Below are 27,037 nucleotides of genomic sequence, written 5' to 3'. Positions count from 1 at the left end.
ATAGCCAAATCCCTCTGAGCGACACGTTGTCGAACCGAGATCTCACTCACAAGTCACATGCTGCGGTCGTATCTGCTGCACAAGGCTGTGCGACTTTTCCGTCAACTGACGGACCTGAATGCTAAGTTCCTGACGTTGTCGCTGCAGGTCGCCGACCAGCTGTTGAACTCGTCTAAGCTCAGCCTCAAGGGCGGCAGTTGTTCCCGAGGGATCCCTGGTCACGTTTCCGGCGTACCGTCGGGACGCCTGAAGCTTTTGTCTCAGGACGACGAGTTCCTGTTCGAGGCGAGCGTTTTCAGCCACGGTCTCCTCGAGTTTCTGGAGAGTAAGAGAAAAGAGAGTAATAAGAAGAGGATAACGTATATTTGCAAATAGTTCAAAAGTTCTCGAAGCAACGACACAGCGTCCGGTATATACCTTCGAGTTGTGGGCAAGCAGCAATCTGACTCTGCTCAATTCCCGCTCGAGAAGTAGCTGCTGTTTCCGGTAGCGCTCCACTTCGGCCGGATTGCTCCTGCTCCCCTGAAGTTTGTTCCTCAATCCGCCCAGAGCCTTTTCCAATATTTCCTACGGTCGAAGAGAAGAAAAGGTTTTAATTTTTCCCATTCAAGAATCGCGGAGGAACGATGCTCACCGGCACGTTCAACCGGCGACAAGTTATCTCGCTACTACTCCAACCCCCCAACCTCCCTTTTCTTTGTTCCTTTTTCCACTCTCTTTTTTCTCTCAAGTTTGGACCGAGTTTTGAAAAGCTTCCGCGTTTCACCCTTTTTCTAAAAACTATTCGACTATTTTTGCAGGTCCAAAAGCTCTGACCTACTGCTCGTGATAATTATGCTCCGCAGATATTGTCTCACCTTGTCCTGTTGGAGACTGTGCAGCGTCCCGGATTCCTCCTGGAGTAACCGATCCAACTTGTAAAGCTGCTGAACCTTTGCCTGGGGAAAAAAGGCATCTGATAAATTGAAGACTCGCAAATGACGACCGCTTATGTTACCTAGAAATATTCGTCAAAGTACAAGTTTGCACACGTGCCTAACAAGAACTTTACGCGAACATTTGTAATAAACTTGGAAAAGTAATTACTCGAGAAAAACAGCTATTCCCCGCAAACACGCGGACGTACAAAACGTACTTAACGGCGGACGAAAACAACTGCGCAGCTCTTGAAAACCGCCGGTTGTTTGCCATGGAATTTAATCCAAGTCCCACATTAGAGGGGGCATTAAATGTGTACATCAGAGAGTTGGCGTAGTATCTGCGTGTAAAGAAGGCGCGGCGTGACCTAGCCGGAGATATTCAGTTACAGCATCTGCAGTCCCCGCACATTTGCGGGTTAAGTAACAACCGGTAGACGCCGCGGCGTTTCCGTGGTGGGGTTAAAAAAGCTGGTACGAATGAAAATTCACTCGGCGCGTGAGGTCGCGGAACAATCGTTTCGCTGTTCCCAAAATAAAACCTCGTAATCGTTCCCGTCCGCCATTTTTTGCTCCCCCCATTATTACTCTCGCAATCATATTCACGGATATGTTGAATACGAAAGGACGGAAGGCTGAACAGCATTGAATATTTCCGTCCACACACGGTACAATCAACTTTTTCTCCGCACCTGGAGCTGTCCGTGATCGGGACTCAGCCTGTCCCAGTCCCGACGTTCCTCGGCCAGGAGTCGCTGCTCTTGGACACGCTGATTAAACTCCAGACGATCTCGTACTTCCCTAGTCTTCTCCTGGACGAGGTCGTGACGGGAACTCGACACTCCACCGGTACCGTTAGTCGTCGTACCGCGGTTGTATAACGAGCCAAGCTTCACCATATTGTCAACAAGGTTAACCATCGGCTTGCCTTTCTCGTACTAGAACAAATGTTTCGAAACAAGATTAGGTAGACATTAAGGTGGAACAAGTTTTTGAAAAATTCACTTGGTTCGAGTAGATCCTTCGTGTTTCATTCGATGATTCACTAGCAAAAAGAAGACTTTATCTTATAAACTATGAGAAGAGAAAATTTCTCTAACTAGTTGTATAGTTAAAATATCGCAGTTGACGAAGAGTCGACAGGATACCACAAAACGGTCTTTTAACCGCAAAAAATGATATCCAAACTAGGAAGAAAATTGTTCAATGCCTTCCGGGCGTTAGAGGATTCTGTTGGCCTTTGAAGAAAGATCGAAATGCGGGAGTTCCCAGGTTGCCGTTGCAGCATGGCTGGAGTTTAGAAAACGTTTACGCATGGCGAGGTGTCGCGTCATTACGTGCCCGGTTTGGCGAGGTAGATAATTCATTTCACCGTCTAGTAACCGCGACCAGGCGGTGAACCGAACAGACGTCGTCTTTCAGGGAGGAAGTTCCTGGTCGGTGCAGGGATGTTGAAAGAGGAAAACTCCTCATAAACAACATTTGCATAAAGGCGGACAAATTGAACCGAACCACCCGTCCACCCCGTGGATTGCAAACTTTTAATTCGTTGCCTTGTCAGCTCCGAGTTAGTCGCAGTTCACAGTTCACGGTTCACGGTCCACGATTCACCCTCCCGCCATTCGCTGCGTCTTGAAAATTTACCATCCCAGCTATCCTGCTTTGTGCAAATTCACTCGAGCGGCGGATTGCAATTGTTAAACTTTGTCGAGAGCATGTTTAATTGCACTAATACTTATTCGACGGTGGATTGTCGGTGCCTACAAGATTGTTTTTTTTTTTTTTTTAACACAAATTTCCGCACGACAGTCATCGTGCTTGTAACAATTACGCAGAGAATCCACAAGCGACACGTATCCAATTAGCCTTTTTTCCATCTTTCTTTTAGACATTTCTTAACACGCGTTAACATAGCACCGATGTTGGAAAACGGGTTCAAAACTCAATACGGCTGTGAGAGGGGCTCACCTGTTTTTCCAAATCCATTAGATGCTTCTTGAGTTCCTCGAGCTTTTGCAAATTCTCGAGACGTCTGGGTGTATCAAGTTCAGCTAGTCTGGCCTGAAAACAGAAGTACACTGTAAATATTACTGGGTTAAAAAGTGATCGAAAGAAGAAGTCTCCAGCCCCGTTCACCAAGTCTGTGTATCTGAGTAGAGGTCACAAAGGACAGAAGATCAAGTTTATACACCAAGAAGAGAAACCCAAAGACGGTATAAATACAGTGTACAGATTTGAAGCGATTCCGATTACCCAAAGGCGCTGAAAAAGGTGAAATCGCATACCTGTGCCTACGTAATGCAGTCCATGTCACAAAGTGGCGTAATTAAATATAAATCTAGAGCGAATAAGGCAGGTGCAGAAAACTGGACCGTGGGGCCCAATTCTTAAATGATTCGACTGCAGAGACTCGCACGCGAGATTCTAGTTGCGACTAATTCGTTTAAGAGCACGGATACAAGTCGTTTGTTACAATTCATTGGATACTATGACTATCGAGTGACTTTAGAATTGGGCCCCTGGGCATTCGGTAAACCTGGGTCACAAACGTGACACCAGACTCACCTCAGCATTTAGATACAACATTTTCACCGTAGCAGTAAAGGAATTCAATATCTCGATTATGGAACTCCACGCGATTTCTCTCTTATATACCAGGTAAGTATCACGGAGATGAAGAACTGTCGTGGTACCAATGGGTCAGAGAGATTGCCTAGAAATCGCACCGTCTGATACAGACCGCTGCATCCTCGAAGATTCCTTCCTTCTATACTCTCTCTAATCTCTCTATCTATGTATTTAAGAAAGAAAAACTGTGTCTCTGATATCCGTTGAATAATCAGAATGGCTGGTTGTTAGAGTAATTCATGCAATGCTCCAAAATATTAGAAATAATTTAGGTTAACGTTTACTTGCTTTCGTTGTACTATTTCTCCCCGCAAAGAAAAATAGCCGTATAATCTATAACGTATTATAATATCGGATAGTTCCTACATTTTACCTTTCAGAAACTAGACCTTCTGTATTTCACCTCTGGTCTAAGAACATTTAAAGTACAAAACGTCATCACGTGGATCACCTGTCACGAGGTGTTAAGGGATTAGAAACACCGATTTAAAACGAGCAACCATATTGATATTTTACAGGTGAAGACGATTAACTAAATTAAGTCACTTTTGTTTACCGTTCGCAGAATCGAATGTAATTATATATTCCCACAGTCGAGGTTGCGATTTTTAGCCGATTTCGGAAAGCTTCTTAAAACCGCGCGACGTCGAACAGATTTCCGAATGTTCGCCTGAATCGAGCGGACGCGAACTGAGGTATTATTTAGTACCGAACAAGCGTCCGGCCAGTTCTATTATAGAAAGGCAAAGGCGATCTTTGCCGGCATGCCTAAGTGGCTTACGTTAGTGGCAGTGTGCCGTCCACAACGAGCCGTCCCGGACGTTCCGCGTCGCCTTGCCTCTCTCTCGACGACTGATAGTCAACCGACACCTTCAATTTTGCCTGGCCTGGCGTGGTCGTAAAAAGGTAAAATGAGAAAAAAAAAAAAAATTAAGGAAAAAAGAGAAAATAAAATAGGTATCCGTCCATTTGTGGCTTTGATAATCAATGCGAAGCCGTTGCACGGTAGTCACTCCCGTAACAAAGTTTGACTCGCTTCCACTTTCGTTGACATGGTTTATTATTTTTTCAGAGTTATAATTTTCTTCGCCTTTATGCTTTTTTCTTCGATGTTCTACCTGTTTCTTATTGTCCGGTACGTTGTTGCGGTATTAGATCGGCGGAAGAAAGCGGGAAACGGGGCGACGTTGCGCTTTTACAATTCGACGATCAACGTTCGGCCGTATCGAGTTGAACGCCTTTTCGCAGTCTACTTATCGAAGTGATTGCACGAAGTCGCGTTAGGTTGATTCCTTCGGACGCCAGACGAACGCGGAATGGGATTTAATGACGTGACGTTGTGTAAGATCCGTCCGTCGGAGAAAAGCGAGAGAAAGAGAGGGAGAGAGAGAGAGAGAAAGAAAAAAAAACAGCCCATGACCGAATCTGTTGGATCAGCGGGAAACAGGATGGAACACATACATTCAACAAGGAAACAGGACGACGACTGCGAAGCGAGGGAGAAAAAGGATTTCGACGACGGGAGAATAGAATAACAGAATAAAAAAAAATACAATGAAAATAAATAAAATTGGAGATCGTGCCTAGCCTCGTGAACACCGCTGCCCGCGGTACGCGCAAAAAGTAAGAGAAAAAAGAAAAGAAAAAAAAACGAAGAGAAAAACGCGATCGAGAATAATTTGGGTGATTCGTCAGCGTTGGGTTAATTCGACGCTTCCTGAAAAGTTTGCGAAATACCATTTGTTCCAACCTTTTTTCTCTCTTTTCTATTTTATCTCTCACATTCATTCGAACTGTTTCCTCTGTAGCATATCCGTTGCTACATATGACACACGTAGGTATTGCGAAAAGTGTGAAACTGCGCTGTGTTGCAGGCACGAACTAATTGTTTAATTCCGGATCTCTGGGCAAATTAATTTTTTTTAATAAAAGCCGCGTAGAGATACAATCTAGAAAAATGTTACATGTTATACATGTGCGAATATCGCGTTTAATTCGTATTCTGTTTGGTTAATTCAGCCGCGAAGTTAATATACTCGTCTCAACTAAAGTTTCACGGTTGATAAAATAATTACTATTAATGCAAGTATAACGTAACAATACGCAAAATTTCTACACTCGTAAGTAAGCTAACGGATGTTTGAGTATATCATGGTATATAGATATAACGTACAATAGGGACAAACTTGCCAACCGTGAAAGATAAATTTTTCCCAACCTCCATTAAACATTGTCCCTTTGCACATTTTCATAATCCGTGAGAAGTTTCAGTCGGAACAAAGGCACACGCATGCGTATACGCATACTTACACATAGCCAAAGTGTATAAATACCGAGGAATTTTCACCGAGTTACAACTTTTTACAACGTTAATTAAATTTGAACCGCAAACGTACCATCGCCCATCATATATATATGTATATATATATATACCTACGTGTATAAGTACATATGTCTATGTATACATTGGGCGACGAACTCGTCGACGATTAATCGACGCTGTTCGAAATTCGAAACTGAAATTGAAATTTCACCTCCCGCCTCCTTCATCCTCCGACCGCGCGAATCCGTTTATCGATTCATTGGTTTAAACGTCAGTCTTCTCTCTGCAGCCACTGTCTTAAGTCTCGTCTCAAGTTCCTGATGGCCTCGCGGCTCCAATCTACATTCCCCCGTCGAAACAATCAACGCCCTGGATTTCATCAAGTTTTTTAATCACGCGATTTTGTCGCGATAACGCGAAAGACTGACATTATGGATTGAAAGACTATGAGACAGTCACGCCGACCGGAAAGAGACGGTTTTGCTGCTTGCTTGCGTCCATAAGCAGCCATAAAAATGCCCAAGACCTTGTACAGACGAAGTAGAAATTTTTTCAAATTCTCCACGTTACAACCAAAGTGCAAACGATTCCCTGAACGTTGTTCATTCGGTGAAAAATTCATCATGGCTAGACCGATTCGTAAATAATCATATTTTCCAATCTCGTTCAATTTCATGCCCGTAATTCGTTTGACAAAAAATTAATTTGCACCGTTTCGCGTGTAGGGAGAGAAAGAGAGATACAGATAGACAGTCAAGTATAGAGAGAAAGGGAATTTCTAATTACAGTTTCATTTTCCATTTTTCGCTACTTTCTTCAACATTGTCATTCAAATTTTGGCACCTGTTTTTCCTTCCTCCACTTATTTATTTCGCGTGAAATGCCATCGCTCCGACGATTAAGACGTTGCATTCGTTAATTAATACATGAACAAGAAAAGAATATTGAAAATTGTAAGGAGAATACGCCTGAAATTTATACGAAAAAAAAGTAACAGAAAGAAAAACAGCTTGGTAAATCTGTATAATAATGACGAAGGATCGATCACCTAGACTTAAGCATTTTAAAATAATTCATAATATAGAGTAGAACTAATTGATACGTAAAATTGTATTTCTCGTTTCGAGCTAGAGGGGAAAAAAAATTAAAAAGCTAAAAAACGTTCGCAAATGGTTAAACGTGCATTTCTATTTTCAGAGTTGATTTGATTTCGTGAACAGGAATCGAACGAGACTATTCGCCGTATCGACTATAGTATCAAATCGCGCTGATGGAATTATTCCGATAAGCTCACAGGTTGTTGCATTCGTTATTAAACTCTTTCCGAACGATCGTGCTATGCTCCATTACGCGTTTCAAACTGCAGAAGAACCATTCAGAATATACTTCCAAACGACCGTAACAATATTCGAGCCAACTATTCTTCGATATTGGAAGAGAACTTGAAGAAACTCGTCAAGTGCAATGCAAATATATCCTCCACTTTTAATACACAGGGGGAATAAAATGGCGGCGATATGAAAGGGATGCAGGTTTAAGCAGGACACAACTTAAGGGTGTACGTATGAACAGAGGACTGAAAAGGTGATTTATATTTGTTCATTCCGGTGAAAAATTATGCACATCAGGCTCGGCGCACTAATTTTTAATAAAACAAACTCCGATCCAATTGAATGATTAGACGTTGAGGCGTAACTTCCTAAAATTGACACACTTTTTCAGCCGTCTGCTTGTACAACATTGGGAAAAAACCGTTGCTTTTTAACAAGCAAATGTATTCGCCTGTTCTCGCAATTTTTTCTTCGTTTCATCAACAATTCGTTTGATTCAAGCAATGGTTTTTTTTTTTTTAATTCAATTTTTCTTTTCTCACAAAAAGTCGAAGTATTCTCCAAGGTCCACTAAAATAATTCGAGACGTTTTTAAAATCCCCAAGATACTTGCTTGACTGGAATAAAAAAAATTCCATTTCGTTACATTTGTTTATTCGAATCAATTGACTGTTTTGGAGATTCAAAATGCCTCAAATTATTTGAACAGTCCTTACAACTAGCCAATATATAGTCGTTGGAGAAGAGAAATTGGACCAAACAGCCATTGCTTTGATTTTAGTAAATTTACGACATTCAATTACGTATTATTCGGATAAATGAAATGAAAACAAATCAGGGAGAACAAGTAATTATTATCACTTGTACGACAGCGTTATTTTTCACTATATATGCCATCCTAATGGCGTACAAGGTGTGAAATGCAGTGAATAAAAGCTGCGACTTGGTTAATGGTTAATCGGCCAGCCACGTGCTCCCAACGACGTGCACCCGCAATTTTCGTCTTCCATGGGAAGTGAGCAACGGAATATTCCCAGGCCACAATATCCAACCCCGCCACCGTGACCTGTAAAATGCCGCCGTTACAAGACGGTTAAAATAAACACCTGAGATTCAATTTCGACGTGACAAGTCTCCATGGCTTTGCAGAGCGTTGCACTTTGCCGGCGTAGCTGGATCAGTAGCAAAACCAATTCCTCGTGGGTTCGACCCAGCAATTCTCCGGCTGAAACCTGGACCAGGTCACCTCCTGATCCTTTTCCACCTCGGTGAGGATTTTCGCCAGACTACACGAGGGCATGCGACAAGTTTCAAACTCGGGGGTATTTTTGAGTCATACATTGTAAAATCAAATATTAAATAAAATTAAATCAATTACAGTAAACGTCAACGATTTGTCCAGACGGCTTCTCTGCGTTTCTAGCTGTCAAAATTTCATCACAGTTTAACAATAAATATTTAAAAATTGTCTCAGATAGATTCCGGGTATAAAATTGTGCAGGGAATTGATACAATCTGGAAACTAAATGTTCGTAAATTATTTTATCGAATCCTGATATCGTGAATTTCATGGCTATAGACGAAAGAAAGGGCGCGATGGCTGATTTGCGAGCACGATAAAACGCGAAATAAATTTGACGGGTCTGAGATTCTGCAGTCAAATTTATTTCATCCCGTTTAGAATTTATATTAATCCCGATCGTACAACTAGGCTTGGCTTACTTTGCTACCCGGACGATAGAGATATACTCTGTTCGTATTTCGGCTATAAATATGCGTGTATAGAAAAAGCTGGGCGAGATGCGAGGCTTTATAAAATAACGGTACGATCTGGATTACGCTTAATACCCATAGAAATATTTACTCTGCCAAGGGGGAACTTATAGTTGTCACTGCAAGAAAAAAAAAACGTTACATAAAAATGCGCACGTAAACGTAGAAACGAAATAATACCAACAATGATAAATTGGAGAAAAACGTTTAAAAAATTGCATTATTTACGGTATATAAAAGTGGAAAAAATTTATAGCCAACGCTTTCGCCGTGACGCGGTAAATTATATCTATAATAAAGACACACAATGGTATCTCCGAAAAACGTATTAGAGAGTCCGAGAGAAAAAATATATATAAAAATATATGAAACAATGAAAGAAAGAAAAGAAAAAAAAAAAAAAAAAATTAAACGCCGTGCCTTTTAATGAAGACAAACTAATGGCGAGAAAAAAAAATACTGTATTTTTGAGCTTTTCGCGTGGCTGTTAGTATATAAGCGGGAAAAGTTAAGGACCAAAAGCTCCCTTGTTGCGGTCATCGCACGCCATCCGAGCGACGTAGGTGTCGGCATTAAGGAAAACCCCCTTAATCTGGGGAAGCCATTCATTCCTCCAGGCTCACGGCTCTTCCAGTTGAAACTGCCCTCCGTGCTCGGACGACTTTACGGACGTCGAGACCAAGTTTTACAACTCGCTGACTTTAGTTCCAGTACCGGATCAACCTTGCCGGCTCGGTATACGAGGCATAAACACGGACTCATATACGATTATTATACACATAAGTTGCGAGCGCAAGCGGTGCTCTAAACAGGATTAGTTTCTCACTTGTAGGTATAATGTAAGCCTTAATCAGCGGTTAAAATTAAAATTTGAAAAAAAAAATGTTTAAAAAAAAGCAAAGAACTGTTACGTAACGTGCATCGATTCATTTTTCGAAATTAACTGTTCGTTGTTTTGAGTTTGAAATATGTTATAACGAATCATTGCGTACAAATAACAAGTGAGCTTCGTTGATTTGATTAGCGTAAATAATTTACTATGCGCTATGTTTCAACGAGACAAAGGTTAAAATTAAACTTGCATAAAATATTCGATTCGTAGCTAACTCAAATCATTTGGTAAAACAATTAACTGATCTTCGTTAAACTTAAAGCTACGTATAAATATTCGAGCGGCGAATGAAATAATCCTGAGCCATTCGACTCTCAATAACCAACTGCAGGTATAAACTATTTAATTGATTGGTAATGAAACTCGATTAAAAGAATCAAATTCTTTAACCTGATTGTCAACCTTCTCCAAACGTAGCTAATGACCTCAAAATTCCTCCAATTATGGTTATTATACAGTCATTAGCTATTATCAATTTTACCGTAACGAAAGAATACAGTTCCTGGTATAAGATGATTGTGAGTTTTGTAGCCACGGGTCCAGAAAATCTGGGACATATTACCATGGTTTTTGATTGTCGACATTAGTATTATATTTTCTGGCAACTGTTATGACAATTTGATACTAGGGCAACGTCAAATGATGACGTCAAAAAAAAAACGAAAAAAAAAAAAAATTCAGTCAACCGAAGAAACAGATTTAATATTCAGAAAATGTATTGTCGCCAACTATAATATCACTAAAACAACGACGGCGACTCTGTTACTATCTTCTAGCATTGCGTAACTATGATGAAAAAAAAAAAGAAAACAAGGAATTTTTCCAAGTGGAGGATTTCTTGAAAAATCCGCGTTTTCATCGCATTCAAATATTCACTTAAGAGAAAGGAACGTACCCAGAGAGTATAAGATTATGAACTTCACTTCTATATTTAAAACGAGCGCAACCGCAAGTAGTTTCGAAGGTTCAGGTATTAAACTAAGCCCCGAACGCGTCTCGACGGCGTTCCTAACCCGGAGGAACCGGTACTGCAACTGGACGTAACCGTCCCGTGGATCACCGGCAGTATCTGGAGACCGGAGAGTCCAAGAGGTGTGTTTGGTCCGAATGGTGTAGGTGTAGGTGTCTTGTCTCCTCTCCTCTCCTCCCCTCTTCCCCTCTTTCCTTGTCCTCGTTTTGTGTCTTTTGTAGAGGGATCGGTTCGCTCCGGCCTCTGCCCTCATCTCTTCTTACTCCCCCGGCAGAGCTTGAGGAACCAGTCCTAGTACCAGGTTGGGAGTCGGGATCGGGCGGTCTGCCAATTGGCCTCGGGAATCCCGAAGGTTTCTTGCGCGGATTTCGTCCCGAATAATTCATCCGAATCTGCGGCATTCCATCCCCATGACGATGGATTAGGTGTACCTACTATCACGTCTCGAGTTTAACCTCGGGGTGCGTTCATGTGCTCGGATAACCGGCCAGCCGCGTCAATGATCGGATAGACGTCTGGCGCATGCACGTTGCTACTTAACCAGCTGTTTCCATTTTTTTACCATAAATCGAGGAAACAAAAATGTCATATTGCTATGATTGCGAATTATGAATGAGATGCGTAGCTGTAACTAGAAATTCTAGCAAGTTTTACTGTCATCTTCGATTTTAATCTTACTGTCACCTGCGATAGTTCGTAGCTGGTCAATGAAGAAATTTATTTCAAGAGATTTTTTGGTTTCAAAAGTCAAGCTAACTAAACAAACTGATTTAAAGTTGCAATAAGCATAAAATATGATAATTCACGACTTAATCACACTAAGCAGTTACTTTTACATATTTTCTTGCAATTCCAACTATATTTCAATCGTTATTGTAATAATACAACATAAACCAATTTTGCCTAAAATTTTCTGTTGACGTAGTAACAATTTAAATTCTTTCCAGCTTACATAATAAATACTTCCGGCCATTGGATGGGATTCACTTACAATTAGATCGGTCTTGTCGAGCCAAAATTCAGATCAGTCGCATGTAAATCGACTACTCGCGAATCCTGATTCCGAATATAAATCAAAAGACGCGACTTCGTTGTTTTCCAGTGGAGTACGATCCATCATTGAAATTGGCGAGAAGATCTTTGTTTGTAAAAAAAAAAATCCTACAACACCGGATTTACATGGCGTATTTCTCTGCTCTGCAAATACCTCGATGCAATAATATTTCGATAGAAGTAACGATCGCGTTTTCATGCGCGTTTTCAATTTTTCACGCGTTTACTTTTCTTCGCTGTTTGATCTCCGATCCGCCTTGAATATTCCGGAATTGTTCGAGGGCGTTTAAATATCGTCAGGCTCTTCGATCATCCCCGTGTCGTCACTTTTGTTTCTCGTTTCTTCAAACGCGAACCCAATCAGCATAATAACATCGCACGATTGCTTTCGTCTTCTCGTATCACACCCTCCAGTCTTTCATCCGCAAACGGAAAATTTTATTTTCCAATACCGGATGCCCGCTTACGAGCTTTAATCGGAATTCAATTAAGACGCGTCGGACGGAACGCGGATGCAACGATTTTTTACACGATAATATACATCGAGCTATAAAGTAGCCGCCTGAACTGTTCGCCGCACTTTTCAAACGCGCACACTTTATATTCCAGGCACGATACTGCGGCGAAGAGAAAATTCGGAGAGCTGCAGGACCCGTCCGTTTATATTTGGCATGTCGAGTCCGCGCACGAATTGATCCGTTGATTGGTGCAGGCGAACCGGACTGGCCTGATTGGAGGATAATTAGGCGCCGTGGTTCTTGGCAAAAAAAATAAAATAAATAAATAAATAAATAAATTCTAATCACCGTTGTATCGCTGCTGGTATTTTTCCGGCTTTTACGTTTCGTTGCAGCGATTTTCCATTTGAGCGACAGAGAATCAGAGACGGATTTGACGATTGTATCAATAAATAATTGTTTTAATTGAGGGTGAATTTCGATCGTTGACAATTCAACCGAGATTATATCGAAAAAGTTTCTTTGGCTACGAGTTTTACGATTGTACAAAATACACGTGTATGTAAAAAATCTGGCAAGAACGTAGGTCGAAAGACTCGGGTGATTTTATTTGAATTTATCCGACTCGAAGAGCCATCGAAGAGATAGAAGGAAATTACTTTGGTAACATGCCTCCGATATATCCGTATTTGTATTTTACAATCCTCAGGCGGCTTCACTTGTTACTATCTCATTTTTCTGCCTGTACAAATGTATCTGTATACGTATAACTGTTCCCCTCCTGGGAGCGAAGAAATCAGGAATGGGATCTGAGGCGCTTACGCGGAGCGAACGGGGTTTTACACGAAAAATCTACGTACATTTCATACAGCAGTCTGTGTATAATAAAGCGTAATATTTTACTCTTTCCGGAATGAGGTCGCAGCGATGTTAAATAAAAGTTATCGCTGTTGATGCATTAAAAAATTAAATTAATTAATGACCAAGGGAGAATAATTTCGACTAATGCCAGAGTTTGGCGGAGGTAGAATCTGTCACCATCATCATCGCAATCCGGAAACCCGTGGGGTAAGAATTATTAACCATACCTGATGGCATATTGTATACAATTTACAGAGGGCCGAAATACGAGCCCAATTTTACATCAAGACCGCAATTATGTGAAGAAAATTAGCCAAATTGAAAAGAACGAGGCTCGTTTACTCCGCCAATTTAATTACAGACCACCAGACTTTCCTTGCGCAATGAAAAAAAAAAAAAAAAATCGTAGTATACTTGATAGTGAAAAACAAAAAATAAATTAAAATTCGACCAAACTCTAGTTTTTGCCGGGGTGTCACGTTTGTGGGAATTTTGAGGTCACGGTTTACGTTGCAGGGCATTTTTAACATCGTTGATGGGGAGGCGTGTATTATAAAATATAGCATATGGACATAAGCGGCAAACAGCAACGAATATAAATAGGTACACCCCTTCTCATACCCTGGCATCGTGACAGGCGCAAGAGTTAATACAGTAATTAATGCAGAGTGTACGGTGGTGGAAGGTGTTATGAGACTGGGTGAGTGATGTGGCAGGGTTGACGCATTAATCAACACGCTATACGCGATATACCTGCATCTACATTCTACATATTAGCTGTACACATATATTCGCCAGGCGTTGTGTTACTCCAGAGAATTTAAACTGTATCGCCAATGCAATGAACGATTCAAAGAATGCAAAAAAAAATTTTTAAACTCGGCGTACTGTAACACGTGCGCAAGTTATTGCCAGTGTGCATTAACGCAATGTTCTCCAACGATTTTCCCCTAGAGACGTGAAATTTCAAGAAATATCTTATCCTCGGTGATATTCGTCAAGCCTTCGCGACTTGATCGTCCCCTCGCAATCTCGTCTCCGTGCAATAATTGCGATTTACTACGGATATAGGTTAATTATCGTTGTCGAATTACTCCGGTTAATTCCAACGATTAGCACAAACGAGATGGATGATCCCCTCGCTGTCTATCGATTCGCCGCACCCACCCACACACGCGTGTATAACACACATCCGTAAGTCAAATAAGAGTAAAGTTCCGTTGAGAATTTTGGGGAAAGTCCAACAGTTCCAAGGTTTTTCTACCATTGTCTCTTCTTTTTTTTCAAACCTGACGAAGTTTGTAACTATAGTAATAGTTTGGTGATTAGCCAACTGTATCGCATTCGAATTGTAGAAGGAGTAGGTACTTAAAGCTTCGTCGATGTTTCTGGACGAAAGTAATTAGAAACGAAATGAAACGAGTAAATTTACGGGGTTAAATACCGCGAATGAAGTGTGGTTTAGTCGTAGCTTTCAGCAACGCCAGTGTGCGTGGTCTCGACAATTTTGGAAACGTGATTCAAATTGATTAGTCCACCAACGAAAGCAGCCTACATAGCCGAATTCCGCTGTACCGAAGTTCAGGTATGTATGTACGTACATTGTACCTACGTACGTACTAAAATACACGTAGAGCAATGGTGGAAATGCGTTGTTAAGGACAAGTATAACAATTACCGGGACACTAGTTACTGTAACTATTTCAGCAGAGTTTAGCGGCAGTGCAGTACCAGCGGACAATTATCACCGCTCTACTATATATTCAAAGCAGGCACAAGAGAGCTGTTAATGAAACTGTGCAAGATGCAAATCTTTCTAATTAATAATTAACGTTCTTCGATACTTTCCGACCCCAAAATCCTTCGATAAAAATATCAAACCCAACGAAACGAAACGAAACGATACTCGTGCCTGACCAATTATCATCGTCAAACGTTTGTCGCCGGAAATTCCGATCACTTTATCCAGTCATCGGTGCGTTGTATAGTCCAAGTACAATAAAGAAAAAGAAAAAGAAAACATACACACACACACACACTCACACACGCGCACAAGTGTAAAATTGCTGCTGGCGGAGTCTTAATATTTATCCAAGCATGTAAAAACGTTGAGTTCCTTTATCGTTAGTCGCAATTGCTCAGGCAGGTCGAAACGTAATTCCGCTTTGCATTTGGCAACTGTGCGGCAGCATAACTAGTTAAGAATAGTGTATTTATCCGTGCCCTTTTTTCTCTTCGTTTTTCTTTATCTCTGTCTTCCGTGAAACGGTTTGTTCTACACAATTGGCGGAAGTCGAGTGCTGCTCGGGTTGCGTCCGGTGCATGGCGTGTTTCGTGTGCTTCAATATTTTACAATTTTACAATTGACGTTGACGCGTGTGTTATACCAAATGCGCTGGATCGTGTTTAATATCGTTGAAAGTTAATTTCAATATCCCGCTATCGGTTCAGCCCGCAGCAAATCTCTCTCTCTCTCTCTCTCTCTCTCTCTCTTTCTCACTTTTTATCCCTACCACTCGTTCCGCTCTAATTTCTCAATTTGAAACAGAACTTGTCGGTCTGAAGTATACCTACTCGTCGGTTTTTCCGCCAATGAGTAATGACGAAAAGCTTTCGAAGGTGATTGGAACTTAATTGGAAACAGATGAATCCTCTCTGAATATTCGAATCGTTCGTTGTTCGAAATAGCGATTAGATAATCAACGATTTTCACACGGTGTGGATAAATAAATCTGCAGCTAGATCGTTTCATCTCTACTTCTTCCACGTCCTCGCTTGTATGTAAAATCTGTTTTACATAAGCTTGAAGTCTCATATTCGGATTTAATAATTGTAAAATAAGAAATAAAGAACACCCTACGTGATACAAGACTGAAATAACGAATTCCATGATCTCGTAAAGAGAGAAAAAAACCAAAACATTTTCAGATCTGTTGGTGCTCAGAAATTTCAGCTATACCACGATTTACACGTGTAATTATCGCAGGGTGAAATTTGAACACAATATATGGTCTCCGGGCAATACGACTCATGCGCGGTAACATATTTAACACGAGGGTTACGTAACCCAGTTGATTATTAATTAAACAGACTTCTAGTCGATTAAGCCTGTAATACATGGGTTATTGCACGTGGTACATGCAGTATACCTATAATGGAACATAACAGCCGCTGGCATCGCGCCTCTTTAATGTTGTAAGGAAACCCTACGTTTTGACGCGAGGATTAACAGCTCGGCTTGAATTACCATGGGTAGGTACGTAAGTAGGTAGATGCATGCATATGGCGATAAATGGATATCGATACACCGACGCGTGTAACGACGATATAATTCTGCGCAAAGGGAATCAATCTGAGACAATTTGACAGAGTTTAAACGAAACATAACAGATTGACAGCATAATTTCGTACACGAGTTTATATTACGACGTTTCAATACGCCGACGGATATTATTATCCCGAAGCTTTGAGGAGACTCACCCTTTTGTTCAGAAGCTCATTGTTGTCCCGATTGTTGGCACTGCAATGGTTTTGCCTGCCGTGACCATTTACGTCGACACCGCTTCCGCCCCCCCGTTCAATTCTCTCGATATCTCGACCGACAGGACTGCCGATTGTTCGCTCGCCTGGAAATATTCGTTCGAAATCAAATTGTTAAATACACTTTTGGAGTTTCGGTGACGAATGAAAAAAGAAAGTGGATAAAAATTACAATACACAAACACGAACGTATTGTCAACAATCCCTTTAACTGGGAAACAGAGATAACGGATTAAAAAAGTATCGCTCAGGCAGATTCGGTCACGACAAAGATTGATTTGTAAATGGGAAGATAATCAAGCAAGGCAATTTATGCGTACTTTCGGTACTTTATTAACCGGATTTCAATTGCCGAAACAGATGATCGTAAAATTGTTGCGCAATTTATTCCAGCTGCTAGGAATCTCGTAGATTTTTCAACAAGTGAGAAGACACGAAGATTTATCGGGTGCGTAGTTGTTATCAAGATTTGTTATTGGTCTTGCGCATGTTTTGCATGCTCGACTTATCGCAACGTACGAAAGAATAAATAAGATCAGCACGTTTAAACCTCAAGTCAAGTTGACTCAAGCTGCAGGGTTGAGTTAACTCGTAAACACTCCGTCGACGAGATCCGTACATACCCGTGTAAGTGTAACACTGGATATACAGAAGAAGACGAAAAGGATTGTTTGATCGTAACGTAAAGTTATTCCGTGAGTTGAAGTAACAAAAGTTTGAACCGTGATCAACCCCTCATATCGCGATGGGGTAGAAGGATCGAAACTTTTGGAATTAGATGATTTGGACAAAGACAATTGCGAGCAAAGCGATTAAACTTCATGACATTGAGAACAAGGTGTAAAACAAGAAGCGTCGAGGATCACGCTCGTAGGAGGTGCACCTATGAAATTTAATCGGATTTATTCGAAACTTGGTTTCCCGCCATCGCCGCACGGCAGTTTTAAAATCGAGTAATACCGACAGAGGGATGCGTGAAACGTGGCAAGAGGACGCGGAAACAAGGGGTGACATTAATGGAAAATGTCGGTATTTTCACGGTTAATAGGTTAAAGTCGTTCGTCGAAGAGAAATCCGCGAAATCAACGAGACGATTCGCAAGGTCTCTTGCCTAAAGCCATAATGGCTCGCATGCCAAAGGCAGTTCAACTGCAAACAATGAATTATTCATCGTTTCTCCGGCTCCTGCGCCGGTCGGAGCAGCTTTTGGTTCATGTACCTTGAACCAGCGAGCGGCGAGGTCGCTGTCGCGACTAAAACCCTACCGGAATTCATCTGTCCTTACCTTCCTTTCCATACGGTAAACAAGGAGCGTCCAAAGAGCACCCTAACGTTACGGTAGGGTACGAAGCGAATGAATTCACTGGCTCCGCATTGCCTTTCCATTATTCCAGAGCCAACCTGCGCCGCGGTGACATACGTCCCGCAGTCCTTCTTTCTTGCCCTTTGAATAATTAAACCCGACACGCGACTTACGTCCGAAACCCCGAAGGGTTCTCAAGGTGGCACAGGGACCAGAAACTTGGTCCTCCGGACCTGCTGCGGAGGCGGTTATTATCAGAGTTTAAATTTCGTGGAAGGGAGTTTCGATTCCGAACTCTCGAGCTCCGTTCCCTCTGCGTCCGTGTCACCCACGTAGCCTCGCGTAATTATTAACCCCGTTTACAGATCAACAAATTTGACCATTATAGTCAGTTGCATTCTGCAGAGTTTGCGCTTGGCAAACAGAGACCTAGGGCCGAATCAAGGCTCGTCGTCGTCGCGTCTGCACTGTGAGATGGTTGTGAAATTCTGGTCGCAAATACCGTGCGATTTGCTATTTCATCTGCCGGTGTGCGAAAGCATGAGGCATAAACTGATTTGGTGCTCTGTCGAATAATCCAATATATAATGGTATAAGGACGTAGACGCCAAAAAGGTGAATTCGTTACGAAAGTACCGAAAACGCGTATCTACACTAAAACGAGCCGAGAAAATAAATACAGGTAAGAGGCCTTATGTTTGGTGGATACGCCATTTCAACGCAAAAATATATTTTTATTCGTCAAATTTATAATTGGTATACAGTCGCATCCGCCATTTAAGTGCTTTCATCATAAACGATGCAGGAACCTTCGAAACGTGAAGATTTATCGACGACGGGAGAATATTAAAAAATTTTAATTTCCTCAAAAAATGATAACGAACGTAACACGGTATATGGTCGTATGTGGGCACAGGCGAGATTACACCATAAATGTACGTGATTATTTTTCATAAAGTTCGCGATGAAAGGGCGTAACCGTCAGTACTTACGACCTTGTACCGTTAATTGATACATTTTTCAATCGCAACGTTTTCGAATGTATCCCCATGTCTTTCCCGTAAATATAAAGGGGAGAAAAACACGTCGCTTTACCTTTACGCGTGGTGAAAGGTCGTATAATGGCGCATACGTCCGTAAAACCATAAGCACGCGATATATATTACAGGTATAATAATCAGTAGTGGACACCGTTATAGACAAACTTCTGTTTAACTCGTTACTGCCGTCAAATATAACGTTAATTGTTGAAAAATCCGATCGGTACGATGTACCGTAGAATTGACCGAATTACCGTAAAGGCACAAACCGTTTGCGCGCAAAGTTTAATCGCGTGTCATAATCGTTACGTCTTCTGAAAAAGTATGAGGAGAACGCGACGTTACCTGCAGTCCAGCACGCGGTGAGTGATTATCGGTGATGGAAAACGGCAACGAGGAGAAAGAGGGAATACGTGACTTCAACTCGACAACCGGACATGCTGCCTTTGCGCTGGCAGAAGGCAAAGGGAAAACTTAGGGTAAATTAATCCGATGGTATCTCTGTCGCTATTCGTGCGACGACAATGCACAATCAGAACTAGGTATTATAATAATCTGGACCGTTGCAGCGAGTTTCACGACGGTATAACGCAGTGAATGCACACCGAGAAGTACACCTGTACCTTCGCGGGAAGTTCGTTTGGAAACAATAGGAAATCCCAGGGTAGTAGATTGAACCCCGACCTTCGCTACTCTGCGATTCGAATCACGTACGAAGCAAGGAAGGTTAGAGATACCCGGTGAGATTGGGATTGGGATTCGGAAAAGCTCGAACAACAGCTCGGTACGAAACCTGTTGGAATCTTCAACCCGCAGCGCGTTAACGGTCGAAACTGTTCATGTTTGAAAGACGAAAACAAAAGTAAAAAATGCAACCATCACGGTGGACATCGGTCACTGATCAACGTGCCTTTTCGCACCATTTGGAGAAGGGTCGCGCCTGCGGCACAGTTGGGATCAAGATCAGGAACGGGCGAAACGGGCCTCTAATTTTAACCGCGCACCATCTGTAAAACGAGTAAAGTACTTGCTTGGACTGCGCGAATGGGACTCGCTCTCGTTCGGACTGGAAACCCTGTGTCCATTAGGGGAAATAACCCTCAAGGGTCCGGCCATCCTGCGCTGAGCGGACTGGTCCTGGTGCTGCTGCTTCAACTGGCCGTTTCCTGGCGACGTGATTCTCGCCTCCCTGTAACAAGCGTCACAAACAAACTGGCGTTGATTCAATTTATACAATAACAGTACCCGACCGAGTCACCTTCAACGCGGATCCACCAGCCTCCAAGCGTCGAGCTGTTATTTAGCCAGTTATACGCCAATCCGACTCTCAATTGAAACACCACAGCCGGCAGCTGCCTTCAAACTCTCCGTGTCATGGTTAATAAAATTTATTCGAAGCGCTCGGGACGCGGTAACGATCTCGGATGTTGTTTCTGATCTCCAGCAATGGAACGACGACGTACAAAGAAGAAGGCGAAGAAGAAAAAAAAATTTGGTGCCTTCTTGTTGGTCAATTAATACGTCTCTTATTCTCTTTAAGAAGACGCTAGTTATATTACGTATCGTGAGAAAGAAATTCCCCTGAGAAATTTCACATTCCGCGAAATGATCCGTTCGGTCGATGATGCTGTTTATTTATTTCTGTACAAGGTACACTTCTGCGGGGAACAAATTATGCTGAATCCGTGTAATATGTACAGCGGGCGTAATATTTATTTGTCAAAACTTTTAGTCGCGGGATTTTTGTCTCCCACTGCAGATTTCAGCACTGGTTGGATCTCGTCCAATTCGACGAACGGACGAACGTACCGAAAAGCTAAAATAAACGAACCCACCTCGAGTGCAATTCTGGCTCAGACTCTGCAGGACAATCAAATTAAGCACTTGTTTTAATTTTCATTACTTCCGTATCTCGGAATTCTAATTACGTTAAGAGACAGCAAAAAAAAAAAAAAAAAAACTTCCAGATGTTGTAGCCTGATCAACTTTGGACAACCGTAAGGATCAAAATCTATAACAAATTTAAAAAAAGTTTTTCAAAGACTTTGGGAACGTTGAGCTCATGCGATGTGAAATAATTGGAATAAAAGTTGAAATTACATACGAATATTCCAACAATCGTAATTTTATTTTTCGCTTTAATGACTACGAACGCGAATAAAATTGCTGGGATGTCAGATAATTTCGCCGTTCAAAGGGTTGATTAATTCGCCCCGGGCCGGTCGGATTGAATATTGAAATAAACGAATTGGCTCTGAAGACAGAATCGATTGAATTCTATAGCGGCGATACACCGAGTCGAAAAACGTACGCAGAGCGAATAAAGGGTGGGGAAAAATGTACAAAAAAGACACTTTTATCACAGGAACACGATGTGCAGCGTGAGCTCAAACTTTTATCGACCATTACAATGCTTCTTGTTCGGCTTTGTCCGTTTCCCTAGCTTATACCTATACTCGATATTCGGCTAGACGAAAATCGCCCCAGGGGGTTTTCCTCCGTCACAGGTTATATCTAAAACCTACCGCAACCCCGGGATCCCGCCCTCTTTAACTGCCGTATAAAACCCGTTAATACTCGGCAGAAGTTTAACCTACCCTCGCAACTCCGATTATACCAGTAAGCATTTTGAATTCTCCGGTGTTTATTGCCGAGCTTAAAGCTGAGAACGGGAGTAAAACAACTTATTGTTAGACAAACGAGGAAAATCCACATTTTTGTTAGCGATGTTGCCGTCATTTATTTTTTTGGCTCCTTACAGGAATAACTCTATTTCTCGACTAGACACATGTTACATCTTTCCTCGACAACAAATGATGGAGAAAACTGATCCAAGGGTTTCGACAAGGAGACTGAATGTAAATGTGTTTCAAAAAATTACGTCAATCGAAGAACAAATATATTTTCGTTAACAAAACAATAAGGGAGTTTATAGAAGTGGGCTGTGGATAAATAATGAATTATCATAAAAAAAAAAGAAAAAAAAAAAGAAACAGGTGTAAAAGTATTCTAGTCGAAATATCAAGTGTAGGTATAAAACTTTTTTCTAAGTTCATGAAATTCCTCAAACGATGCACATTCTCGAAGTCAAAAGTTGAGAAAACAGAAAACAAACGTTTGAAAAATTTATTTCGATGCATATTACGTACGAAAAAAAGTTTGGTGTCCTCACCAAACGTGGCGATCAAATACGGGGATAGAAATGTTTTGTTACTTCAAATAAATGTGTTTTCACTTGACAATACAATATTTTGTTCGTAAAATTTTTTTGTTGCATCAGACAACATTTATTTGAATCGAACAAATATTTTTCTCGCCATACATGACAAATTCAATGAATCCTTTTCTCTGTGCGCGGATAACTGTTTCTAACAAAATTTGTTAGGTAATATTTGGGGACTTTTATGGTGAGAGAAAATGAATCCACGAACGTTAGAATACGACAGAAATCACCAGCTTTTGATAATTGTGAACGGTTACTGTTGTAAAATCGTTTCTCAAATTGTTGACACCTCAGGTTTTTTGCCAAGCAAATTTTCTCACATTAATTTCCAATCCACAGCAGAGATGTTGTCCGATTAGCCCTAACATTGCCGGAGGTCTTTCCTTCAACGATTTTACCACTTTTTCTTCTACCGTACAACTCGTGCTTGCCTCAGGAGGTCACAAGATTGTGGCAACGACGTTGCGCTCGCGATTTGCGACCAAGATGGCTAACCCTCCTCGACTCCTTATCAATTACCCAAAACTCTGTAGTATTAATCTCGAGTATCGGAGGATACACTCACCCGGCAAAGGTGATCCTGATATCGGCTAGGCTAGCGGCGGCGGTACGTTCTAACGGGCGGGTGACCGGAAGTGTCGTTTGCTGAACCGGATGCGCCGGGTGGTGCGCGTTTCCTCGTGGAAGAGGAGGCTGCGTCAGCGTTCTCTGGGGTAGCTGAGACGTGCTGATGGCTCTGGGTGGCAGGGGGTCTCGTCCGATCACCGATCCCGACCCGGAGGCTGAAATAAAACCAATAATTAGGCCCCGGTTAACGCCCGGAATAAACGAGATAACTCGGTCATTCACCTCGAGTTATCAATCAATTCGTGATCCAACCACGGTAATAATAAGTGAGAATAATAAAAATCACGTGAGCACATTTTACTCCGTGCTCTGTCGAATACGATCCTTAAGTCGTTGATTAACTCACTCGCTCTTTTTCTCTTCTTTAGTCGCAGGCTTCGCGAAATTGACTCGTTCTCGACTACGCGAAAAATAGAGGAAATGAAATACGAGAAAATAAAATAAGATCCTCGAGGTTGAGCGCACGGTTGAAACGACGAGGCCGAGGGGACATGGACACAATGGACCGCACTCTGTGGGCAGGTATCGAGCCGCTGACGTGATCGAGAAAACATTTTCTTCTTATCGGGCGTTACATTGGCGGCGGTGCTGCAAAGTCCCGCCGGAGACTTTTTTTCACCGAAGAATTGTAAAGCGAGTTTCCGCAAGAGCGAAGGTATACGCGAGAAATTTTTTTTCACCCTCGTAGAGACGCGCGAGGATCGCGTTGCAGCCGCTGATGACGCGTGATGAATAAATTGTTGGATATATATATTTTATCTCACTTTGTTTTATTGTTTTTTTTATCCTACACGCAAAACTCTTATACCTACGTTATTTTGATGGGGCGTGATATAATTTGGTTCGAAAAGTTTGATTTATGCTTGTAATTCTGGGGGAATATACATCTCATGGGTGCGGATCATGGTTTAACGAAAGTTATAGGGTACAAGGAGCAGCTCCGGAGATAAGAAGACGACAGAATTAAGAGGCTCGGGAGCCATCAAACTCGAAAGTTTATCCAATAAACAGCGGGGGGGCTGGGTGAAAAAAGTTTTCTAGGCTTTGCAGGCGCGGTAGATTTTTTATAACTGACAAAAAGTTTCACTCTTCGTGACAGGTTTATCGCCGGTCACGAGTTCGGTGACGATATTTAATCCGATAAGTTCCTTCTTATATATACATGTACATGTATACATCCACATTGCACACATTATACGTATACCTGTATAACCGACACTTTCAGCCATATCAATTAAGGGGATAAGTGGAAAAGTACGATTATCCGATGTAAACGATAAAAACTTTACCGAGTGCCGCTTTCGAATGATTTGAAAATCGACCAAGCAGGTATATCCATGCTTTCGATAATAAAATTGGCAAAGAAGATATAAGAAGAATAGTAATAAAATGACGATTCACACTCTTTTTTTTTTTAAACAATTAGCCAACTTTTCTCTCCATATACAATAGTCGTGAGATAAGTTTATTCGCTCCGTTTTTATTCCGGCAATAAAAAAGAAGTTACAATAAAAGTGTAAAAAGTTTAACCCATCCGCTCGACGTCGTACAACGCTCACTTTGTTTACTTCTTTCGTAATATTTCCGATACGGTGTGCTAAAAGCGAGGATCTTAAGGCAAATTGGTATAATTTTCCCCGTGTGGCAATGAAATTTTTCTAATTAACAGTGCGATGTGGAGAGCTGGCATTTTAACCGATCTTCGAGATAAACGGAGTTTCTAACGAAACGATCCACGCGCGCCGCAGAGAAAGGAAAAGTAATCGATCCGCAATTACGGTCAATTTCTGTTCCGTCGCCGTGGATAATCCGACGTGATCCGGGTTTCGTGGCCTACGAGGAGCGTAACGCTGGTATACAGGGTAATATTCCATTGGATGTCAGAACAGCGACGGTTATTTGGCTCAATTCAATCAGAGTGAGAGCACGAGCCCGATCGATCGACGGCGTGTGCCGAGGATTCGCGTCACGCGATCTCATTCGCCAAAGAACTCCGAGACACATGGACGCGGAGACGCAGACATGCAGAGGGTGAAAACCGGCCGAGGAATACCTCGGAAACGTCGAGAGAACACGCGAGAGCTTTCGCCAGCGGAAATAACAGCAATTGCAGGCGGGAACGCATGCTGTGAAAAATAGATGCACGAGCCGCGAAGACGTTTGACAAGTTTCTTCGGCAATTCTCACAGCGGCGACATGCCTCTATTCTGCAATATCGAGTTTGGTTTGTCGGAAGGGAATACACGCGGAGGTTCCGCAACGCGGAAAGCAGATTCTGTTGGACCGTTTGATATTGCAGCGGTAAAGGCGATGGGCAAGAGGAGAACTTACTGCGTCATGGAAGGGAGCTTATGGCAATTTCCGTTTCATCCGCCGAATGAATTCAACGGTGGCCTTAAACCGATTACCGGAAGTTCGAAGGACCGAGAGAAGTCCATCCTCTCTCAGGGATCGGCTCGGAAACAACGGAGATCGATTCTGCGGCGCGTAAAGCGAAGCCATATTTCTGGGTGATGCGAAATTCAGGATCAAATTCGAACGACCAAACGACGTAAGCTACGAAGATTCTCTTTAAACGTAATGGAATTGTAAAGGAAACGTTGGATATCGATGCTTTGCGTGAAATCGTTTCGAAATTGTTAAAAATCTAGTAGATTCGTTTGATTTCAATCTACGATCGACGATTTTATTCAGAATACCATTTTCTGAAAAGCCGCTGAGAGATTTTTTTTTTCTTGTCAATTACAATCAATATCGGGGCAGCGGTGCAAAATTAAATATTCAACGATACCAAAGTGATAAAAAGTAATATGTTTTCACGGACTCGGTAGAAAACAGTTTTCCGTATAAAACGAGCCATCGTAGAATAAAGTCAAATAGAATCTATAGGACATTCAACGATTTTTAAATAATTCAAAATGAAGCCTCGGCATTCAAGAATTTTTTTACATAACCAGTATTTTTTTTCGGAATATCGTCTTAGGTTACGAATATAAAAACTCGCTAAATACCTAATTCGCGACAAGCCCTCTAATAAAATCGACTGAAAAGTATCGATAATTCTTGGCCGGTCAATTTCCTTAATTATAATCATCTGAAAACTTGACCCTCTGATAATTCGAACCACGCAGTCCGACGTGATTGGGCACAATGGTCGGCCTGAGTTTCGACCAATCAGAATCTCTACCCGCATCGCGAACGCCTTTCAGCCGGACTAAGAGTCCGATTCGGTAGCAAATTAACACGTGTCGGTTATCAAGCCGTCCAACAAGCCAAAGGGTGAACCTGAATATTCAAGCCGTCGCGAAGGACGGGTTTAAAGAAAGGGTTTTCGCCCAGTCACCTACCAACTTCAGCCCTTCGTCCCCCTTTCCTCCTTACCTTCCCCCTGGACGACGCGACGTCGCGTTCCTCGCCTCCCTTTGCGTAAGTAATTCCATTCGCTTTGCAGGAGGAGGATCCTTCGAGGGATTATTTTACATGCAAATGACCCGCGAATTTCGCGAAGGAGAAGGAGGAGGAGGAGGGTGAACGCAACGACCCTTCTCCACTTCACCGCCTGTCCCTTACATTCTCAACTCTTAAGAACCCCCGATTGCCTTCCTAATAATTCCTTTCATTTTTTTCTGCACCGAGAGCAAAGCGAGAAAGAAGAGCATATTTCCTTTTCAATCGTAGATATACGTTTATCATTGATTTCTTATTTACTCCGCATCCACATTCTTACGACGGCGGCTCGGTTATTGACTTTTTTTTTTTTTTCATATTGCTCTCGGCGGATAAGGAAAAGAGGATATTTATAGCCGAGTGACCACTGGCCGCATTTTTTTCTGCATTTAAGGTTCTTGAACTCCCGACGATTGTTGTACAGGGGATTCTAATATACCGCTGTACGATAGCTGCCGTAACGTGTGTTCAGATTGCGAACGCAATGAGATTACAATTTGTCGCTTTTGCGGTTCTGGAACGTGTCGACAATTAACGATAATTGGGTAAACGGAAAAGAGAAATGATACAGTAAACCGACGGTTGAGTAAAAAAAACTGTTTCAACGATAATAAGTTAACAAGCAAATTCGCTGTCAGTGACAAGTATTTT

General features: G+C 41.9%; 1 protein-coding gene across 5 annotated transcripts in view; it reads right to left on the bottom strand.

Annotated features, from left to right (window-relative positions):
• Positions 1–27,037, bottom strand: part of LOC107227262 — a 142,408-nt gene that overhangs the window by 12,231 nt on the left and 103,140 nt on the right. For all 5 annotated transcript variants that reach the window (XR_006904975.1, XM_046743409.1, XM_046743412.1 and 2 more), the window contains exons 12-21: positions 22,878–23,094; positions 20,121–20,278; positions 16,687–16,832; positions 8,578–8,622; positions 8,306–8,485; positions 2,886–2,978; positions 1,610–1,855; positions 858–938; positions 418–567; positions 51–318 (exon numbers count right to left, since the gene is read on the bottom strand). Coding sequence is in view for 4 of the 5 variants with exons in the window: in XM_046743409.1 (XP_046599365.1) it covers positions 51–318; positions 418–567; positions 858–938; positions 1,610–1,855; positions 2,886–2,978; positions 8,306–8,485; positions 8,578–8,622; positions 16,687–16,832; positions 20,121–20,278; positions 22,878–23,094 (1,584 nt within the window). In the remaining variant the exon portion in view is untranslated. The remainder of the gene's footprint in view (positions 1–50; positions 319–417; positions 568–857; positions 939–1,609; positions 1,856–2,885; positions 2,979–8,305; positions 8,486–8,577; positions 8,623–16,686; positions 16,833–20,120; positions 20,279–22,877; positions 23,095–27,037) is intronic.

This window comes from Neodiprion lecontei, chromosome 6 (assembly GCF_021901455.1).
Source record: "Neodiprion lecontei isolate iyNeoLeco1 chromosome 6, iyNeoLeco1.1, whole genome shotgun sequence".
Lineage (NCBI taxonomy): Eukaryota > Metazoa > Arthropoda > Insecta > Hymenoptera > Diprionidae > Neodiprion > Neodiprion lecontei.
Note: the sequence above shows the minus strand (reverse complement) of the source record. Positions and strands in the feature narration are given on the sequence as shown.